Source organism: Eriocheir sinensis, chromosome 40, assembly GCF_024679095.1.
Source record: "Eriocheir sinensis breed Jianghai 21 chromosome 40, ASM2467909v1, whole genome shotgun sequence".
NCBI classification, from domain to species: Eukaryota; Metazoa; Arthropoda; class Malacostraca; order Decapoda; family Varunidae; genus Eriocheir; species Eriocheir sinensis.
The window spans coordinates 8,916,816-8,925,006 of NC_066548.1; the positions used below are offsets into that span (position 1 = coordinate 8,916,816).

At 46.5% G+C, this 8,191-nt stretch overlaps 1 protein-coding gene across 1 annotated transcript in view; it reads right to left on the minus strand.

Moving 5' to 3' along the window:
- The window catches only part of LOC127009330 (uncharacterized), a 68,385-nt gene extending 67,579 nt beyond the window's left edge, over positions 1 to 806 (minus strand). Inside the window, exon 1 of the mRNA XM_050882301.1 lies at positions 761 to 806. Coding sequence (XP_050738258.1) covers positions 761 to 783 — 23 coding nt within the window. The 5' untranslated portion in view covers positions 784 to 806. The remainder of the gene's footprint in view (positions 1 to 760) is intronic.
- Between the last annotated feature and the right edge of the window lie 7,385 nt (positions 807 to 8,191).

Sequence of the window (8,191 nt, forward strand, 5' to 3'; positions counted from 1 at the left end):
GTACCTGTTTTCTACCTGTTCTGCACCTGTTTTCTCCCTGTTTTCCACCTGTCCTGTACCTGTGTTCTTCCTCTTTTCTACATATTTTCTATCTGCTCAGTACCTGTAGTTTACCTGTTCTGTACACGTTCTCTACCTGTTTTCAACCTGTATTCGACTGTTTTTGCACCTGTTTTCCACCTGTTCTCTACCTGCGTCCTACCTGTATTGATGATGCATTGATGACTCGACTAACGGTGCGCCTCAACGAACAAAGGTGAACCCAGAACGTAGTGGGAATGGCTGCTTCTGCTTTAACACACACACACACACACACACACACACACACACACACACACACACACACACGAGAGGTGAAGGATAAGTTAGATAAATATGGATGTGGAGTGAGTGAAAGAGAGAGTGAGTGAGTGAGTGAGTGAGTGAGTGAGCGAGAGTGAGGACAATACGATCATGACGCAATCCAGCAAACAATTAGGTCAACACACACACACACACACACACACACACACACACACACACACACACACACACGTACACACACGTACACTACAGGTGGATGTACATTATGTTTATCTAAGTGCATAATGCGTTTATCTGGATGGAAATACAATCACTCCATATACTGCAGGTGATACGAGAGAGAGAGAGAGAGAGAGAGAGAGTAATATCACCTAGAACAGAACAGATAATATTTACGCTTCTAGGATTATCAGAAAAGGTAAAAAAATAATAATAATAGAACAAAAGGAGAACTTACCTTTTCTTCTTCTTATCCTTCATCTTTCCTTCGTTCCCTGAGTCCTTCGCCGCAGGATCCGCCGCCAACCCGCACCCTGAGGAGGAGAAAACAGAGTGGTTAGTGTCCTATCCCTTGAGACACTCCTTCCCCATCCATCTCCTTCACATCCTATTCTCAATCTTATTTTTTTCATATATTTTTTTCATCTGTTTTCTGTCTACTCTCTATCCATCAGTTCTCGTTCTTTCCTTCCTTCTCTTCGTATTTTTGACATTTTTCGTATTTTCGATTTTGTTTGATTTTTACTGCCTGTTCCTCTTTAACATTTTTAAATCTCTCTGCTCTGTTTCATTCATCTTTTCCCTTTCATTCCATTTCTATTTCTTCCCATTCCCTGTTATTCATACTCTTCTTTCTCACTTCCTTTGTTACTCCTGTTTTTCGTTCTATTACTCTTCCATTCTATTTTTTTATATTTTTTTTTCTTCTGCTCTTTCATTCTTCCACTTCATTCCATCACTGATTCTTCTCCTTCTCCTCCTTTCGTTCATCTTGTTCCTTCTTTATCTTTCTTACTCTCCTCTCTTACTCTTTCTTTTCGTCTTCCTTCACTTTCCTTTCATCTTTTTCTTCTGATATTTCTTCTGCTCCGTTTCATCCATTCCTTCCCGTCACACTTCTTCAGCAACTCCTCCTCCTCCTCTTTTCTGTTCGCTTTTACTAGTACTGTATCTCTTTGTGTGTTTTTATTTTCATTTTTGTGGGTTCATATATATGTCTCTAAATTCACTTCACCCTCATATATCTCCATCCTTTCAATCCCTTCTTTCCATCACTCTCTCCCTCCCTCTCTTTTTCCTCTCCCTTCCATCTACTCTACCCCATTCTGATCTCCCTCCCTCCCTCCCTCTGTCTCTCCCTCTCACATTCCCAATCCCATTCCATTATCCATCCCTCCCTCCTCTCTTTTTCTTTCTTCCTCCTCCTCCTCCTCCTCCTTCTTCTCCTCATTCCACCACCCATTCCTCTCTCCTATCTTGGTTTCATCTTTTCATCTGTTCTTTCTTGCTGGGGGGAGCGGGAGGGGGGGATGGAAGGAGGAGAGGAGGGAAAAATGGGGGGTAGGGGGAGGTCCTTTTCCATTAGACCTCCATGTTTCTTCTGTTCCATTACTATCTCATATTTCGTTCCCTTGTTCCAATCTTCTTGTGTCTCTCTGTTTTTCTCTTTCTCTTCTTCTTCGCTCCCTTTCCGTCCTTTCTTCCTCTCTGTTTGTGAGTCTGTCTCGGTCCTTCTCTCTCTCATTCACAGTTATCCTCTTCAAAATCCCTTCGCTCTCTCTCTCTCTCTCTCTCTCTCTCTCTCTCTCTCTCTCTCTCTCTCTCTCTCTCTCTCTCTCTCTCTCTCTCTCTCACTCTCTCTCTCTCTCTCTCTCTCTCTCCTCTCTCTCTCTCTCTCTCTCTCTCCCTCTCCTCCCTCCTTCCTCCTCCTCTCCTCCTCCCTCCTTCCTCCTTTCTCCCTTCCTCCTCCTCCTCCCTCCTCCCTCCTCCTCCCCTCGCCTTTTTCTGTCTCGTTTATATCTTCCTCCTCCTCCTCCTCCTCCTCCTCCTCCTCTTTCCATCTTCATATTTTATTTCGTGTATTTTCTCCTTCACCACCGCCACCACCACCATGAAGTCGCCATCACCTTTCTCTCTCTCTCTCTCTCTCTCTCTCTCTCTCTCTCTCTCTCTTGTCTCACTGTCATCGATTGTATTCCTCCTCCTCCTCCTCCTCCTCCTCCTCCTCCTCCTCCTGCTCCTCCTCCTTCTTGTCTCAGTATTTACTCCTTTTTCGCGTTTCTTCTTTTTTTTTTCACTATCTTTCTATATTATTCCTTTTTTAATTTTTTTATGTCATTTGCAGTTTCGTATTTCGTGTCTGCTCCAACGAATCACTAATTAATCTCTCTCTCTCTCTCTCTCTCTCTCTCTCTCTCTCTTTCTCTCTCTCTCTCTCTCAGCGACAAGAGTGGGTGAATGGGAATTACGGGGTGGAGAAGGGGGAGGGGGAGAGGGGAGGGGAGGGGAGGGGGGCCAAGTTTAAACTGGATCGGTTGAATTAAATTTGTATTGAGCTGGGCACGGCGTCTGGGCTCGGGCTGACGGGCCTTAATGGGCCGGAAAAAAAGCCGTATTATACAAGGTGAAAGAGAGGGAAAGGGGGAGGGGGGGGGTAGAGGGGTGAGATTGATTGATATGAGTTTATTAGTATTTTTGTGATTCCTATTTTTTTTTTCTTTTTCAAGTTTCGTTTTTCTTTTCATTTCTTTGAGAGGTTTCTTATTTTTTTCTGTTGTTGATTTCTTCTTTCCCTTTCTTCTCACACTTTCTTTTTCCAGGCCTTTCTTTCCCCTTTCTCCTCTTTCTTCCTCTCCCTCCTCTCCCTTTCTCTTCCCCTTTCCCCTCTCTCAATCTCTCAAGACGTCCCTTTTTTTCTTTTTTTTTAATAGTTTTCATCCTTGTTTGCTTTCTTTTCCTTCTCACATACTTTCTTTCCAGATCTGTCTCTCTCTTCTCTTCCTACTCTCCCTCCCTCCTCTTCCTCTCTCCCTCTCTCCTCCTCCTCTCTCCCTCACGTCTCCTTCGCCACACTAAACCCATCTTTGCATCCTCTCCTCTTCCTTCTCTCACTCCTCTCTCTCATCCTCCTCTCCTCCTTTCCTCCCTCCCTCCTCTTCCTCAGACTCCAGCGTCCTAAGGGAGAGGTTTAGGGGGGAGGAAAGGAGGGAAGGAGAAGAGGGAGGGAAGGAGGAGAGAAGGAGGAAATAAAGGAGGGGTTTTTCCAGTCAGCAGTCAGTCAGTAAACATCGGCTCCATCCTTTTCTTCCCTATCTTCTTCCCCTCCTCTTCCTCCTCTTCTTCCCCCCTCTTCTTCTTCCGTCTACCTCACTCCCAAGATATAGGATTTAGAAAACTCTTCCATATGATTTTTTCCCCTCTTCCTCCTCCTTATCCTCTTCTTCCTCAACTCTACTCTTGCTCCTCCTCCTCCTCCTCTTCCTCTTCTTCTTCATCTTGCTACTTATTTTTTCATCTTCCTTTACGTTTTTTCTTTTTTCTTTTCCTGATCTTCGTTAATTTTCTGGTCTTCCTCTATCTCCTCCTTTTCCTTTCCTCTTACCTCCTTCTCTTCCTTCTCCTTCTTCATTCATCTCTTCCTCTCTCCGCCTTCTCCTCCTCCTCCTCCTCCTCCTCTTACCGCATATTCTTCCCTTCCGTCTCATCCTTCTTTGTCTAAATCATCAAGTCTCAATTTTTATCAATTTCGCATTCTATCTTCCTCCTCCTCCTCCTCCTCCTCCTCCTCCTCCTCCTCCTCCTCCTCCTCCTCCTCGTGCCCTAGTTTCGCCGTGTTCCTTGGTCGAGCAGAAGCATGGAGGGAAAGAAACTGAGAGAGAGAGAGAGAGAGAGAGAGAGAGAGAGAGAGAGAGAGAGAGAGAGAGAGAGAGACTGGAGGGGGGGGATTAAGGAGGAGAAAATCGTGAAGAATCGAAGGATGAAGAGGTTCCAGTGGAGGAGGAGGAGGAGGAGGAGGAGGAGGAGGTATCAAGAGGCAAGAGGAAAATATAAAAAAAAGGAAAGAGGGCCGGAGGGAAGGGGGAAGGAGGAGGAGGAGGAGGAGGAGGAGGGAGAGATATAGGAAAGAGGACGAAAGCAGAATAAAGTATTAAATCCACTCCAAGATATAACTGGAGGAGGAGGAAGAGGAGGAGGAGGTAGAAGAAGAGGAAGAAGAAGAAGAAGAAGAAGAAGAAGAAGAAGAAGAAGAAGAAGAAGAAGAAGAAGAAGAAGAAGAAAAGGAAGGAAAAGAAAAACAAAAGAAAATGGCAATGAAAAAGATGAATTAGAAGAGGAGAAAGTAAAGGAAAAAGAAAAATATGAAAAAAAGAAAAAGAAAACAAAAAAAAGAAAAGAAAAAAAGATGAAGAAGAGGAATAAGTAGAGGGAAAAAGAACAGGAAAAAGAAAAAAGATGAACGATAATACGAAGAAGAAAGAGAAAGTAGAGGCAGACGACGACGACGAAGAAGAAGAAGAAGAAGAAGAAGAAGAAGAAGAAGAAGAAGAAGAAGAAGAGCACCACGAGGAACCTTCGGCCGCAATGCTCCAGGTACCACAAATCTCCTTTACTGGCGCCCCGAAAGAAGCGTAAGATCGCTCTGGTGCCCTTGAAGGAGCATAGTATCGCACCGCCGCCCGTGAAGGAGCATAAACGGCGCGCTCTTGTCTCCGGGGGCGCATAACAAGGACGCGTAATAGATAAATAAGCGCGCCGATAGACACCACGAACTGCCGGGGCGCCCCATTGTAGGCCCGCCCGACCGCTGCTGTGTCAATCGGCGAGAGTGCAAGAGACGATTACTTGAGAAACGGCGCAGATATTCATAAGAGAACTGAGAAAGGGATAGGAAGAGGAGGAGGAGGAGGAGGTGGAAGAGGAGGAAGAAGAGGAGAAGGAGGAGGAGGGAAGGTAGTCTCTATTTCTCTCTCCTTCTCTCTTTTCGTATAGGTCCTTCGGTTTTCTTTTTTTGCGTGTAATCTTATAGTTTTGTGGATATTTTGAGTTTTAGCACACACACACACACACACACACACACGCACCTCAAAAAAATACCCTCACAGATTCATCCTACGTCTGACAGCTACCATAGAAGGATGAGGAAGAAGGGAAGGGGAGAGAAGAGGGATCGAGAGAGAGGCAGAGAAGGGGAAGAGGAAGAGAGAGAGGGGAGACCGTGCGATCACTCCTCCCCACCCTTTCCCCTTCCCTTCCTCTTCCTCCTTCCTCTCCCTCCTCCCCTCCCCCTTCCCCCCACAAGTCTCTGGCAGGAAGGGTAAACACGAAGGGATGAATCATTAGATAAATTAATGGTCGGTGTCGCGGCGGGATTATTATTTGTAAATGGAGAACAGGGCAGGAGAGAGAGAGAGAGAGAGAGAAAGCATCCAACAGAAAGGAAAAGGAAGGGAAGGGGAGACCAATCCAGAGAGAGAGAGAGAGAGAGAGAGAGAGAGAGGGCCGTGGCAACTTCGGAAATGAAGCAGGGATGGATGGGTGGGGAGGCAAGACGCTATCTGATTTAGAGGGGGGGGTTGTGACCCGTACCCAGCCTCCCTTCTTCCTCCTCCTCCTCTTCCTCCTGCTCTTCCTCCTTACCACCAGTCAGAGAGAGAGAGAGAGAGAGAGAGAGAGAGTGAGAGTTCATTGAGGAAGAATGGACAGGAAGAGATGGGGATATGTCTGAAATGGGAGGATGAGGGAGATAGAAGGGGAGAGAAAAAGGGAGAGAAGGAAGGTAAAAAGGAGAGAGGAGGAGGAGGAGGAGGGGGAGGAGGTGATGATGATAGAGGAAAGGAAAGGAGCAAACAAAAATAAAAGGAAGAGGAAGTAACTGTTGAAAAAGGAAGGTGAAAGAGGAAAAGGAGGAGGATGAGGATGAGGAGGAGGAGGAGGAGGAGGAGGAGGAGGTGATGATAGAGGAAAGAAAAAGAGCGAAAGCCATAAAAGGGAAAAGGAAGTAACTGGTGAAAAGGGAAGGGAGAGAGGAAAAGGAGGAGGAAGAGGAGGAGGAGGAGGAGGAAGAGGAGGAGGGGTAAAGAGTGTATAGAAAACGCGAAAGTCACCACAATCTTACAGAAAACGAGGAACCCAACACAATGAAAACGGGAAATGACGCGGCATCCTTGTGGTGTGCGAGAGGAGGAGAAGGAGGAGGAGGAGGAGGAGGAGGAGGAGGAGGAGGAGGAGGGAAGAAATGAGGTAGAGATCTATTTATGTTTGTTCTTTTTCCACGAATAAAAATAAATTAAGAGCCAATTTGTGAAGACACCATATATGTTTTTTTCCTTTCCTTCCCCTTTTTTGTTTCTCTCCCATCGTCTTTTTCTTCCTCCTCTTCCCCTTCTTCCTTTCCTTCCCCCTCTTCTCTGTATTTCACTTTTTCTCTCCCTCGTTTGCTACTTTCCTCCCTCTTCCCTTTCTCTATCTCCCTCTTTTACCCTTTGTTTTCATGTATTTCCTTGCATCCCTTCTCCTCTCTTTCTTCTTCTCCCCTCCCCTTCTTTCTCTCCCCTCTCTCCCCTCCCTCTGGTTCTCTCTTTCTCCCTTCTTGGCTCTCCTCTCTCTTCCTCCCCTCTCTCTTCCTTTCTCTCCCCTCCCCATCTTTCTCTCTCCTTTGCTTGTTGCCTTTCTGTCCTTCCCATCATCTCTATACCTTCCTCTCTCCTCCTCCCTTTCTCTCCTCTCCCTCTCCCTCTCTCCCTCTCCCTCAAAACCAAAATCCGACGGTGAAAAATGGCCGCCGAGTGTCCATGAAATCTGACTATTAAAATCCCTATGACAAATGTTTATTTTTCCTGTGTCGTGTTCGGCGAGGCTTGTCCTACGCCCCGCCACCCCGCCACTCCTGCCCTCCGCACTCTGCACTCTCCCTGCTCTCTCTCTCTCTCTCTCTCTCTCCACCCCTGGCCTCTATAACTGCGTCTCCTCCTCTCTCACTCGTTCTTATTTCCCTTTCCCTCCTTTCTTTCTCTCCCTATACTCGCCCTCCACTCCCTGCATTCTTCCTCCAGTCTCCCTGCTCTCTTCCTGCTCTCTCCCTCAACCCCTGACCTCTATAACTGCGTCTCCTCTCCCAGTCGTTCTTATTTTCCCTTCCCTCCTTTCTTTCTTTCCCTCTACTCGCTCTCCACTCTCTCTCCTCTCTCCCTCCTTCGCTCCTTCCTTTCTCCACATTTACCTTCAATCCCTACGTCTTTCTTTCTCTTTCCCATTCGGTTTTGTTCCCCTTTTCTTCCATCCACTTTCTTTTCATTCTTTTTTCACTCTCTCTTCACTCTTTCTGCACTCTCCATTCTCTCCCTTCACACTTCCTCCCTCTCTCCATCTTTCCACACTTACCCCAATCATTACGTCTCTCCTTTTCTTTTCCACTTTATTTTCTCCTCCTTCTCTTTCCTTCTATCCTCTTCTTCTTTTCTCCCCTTCACTCTCCCTTTCTCTCCCTTTACACTCTGCCATACTATTCCGACATCGACATCTCTCTTCCTCTTTCTCCTCTCCAATTCGATCTTTTCCTCCTCCCTTTTTTATTCCTTCTTTCCTCCCTCCTCTTCCTTCCTTCTTCTTCCTTCTTCCCTCTCAAGACCCTCCATCCCTCCTGCACTTACCCCTTACATCTCTCCTCTCCTCTCCCACTCGTCCTTTCCCTCATCCTTCCCTCCTTCCTTCCTTCCTTCTTTTCTCCCTCCTCTCTCTCTCCCTCCCTTCCTCTCTCCCTCCCCTCCACAGGATTTGGATTATGGCTGTTCCACTGGCGGGCTTGCGTGTGGAAAAGGTGGCTTGGTGTTGAACAGGCCGGAAATATTGCCTTGTGTCGGGAAATACTGGATTCTGACTGTGTGTGTGT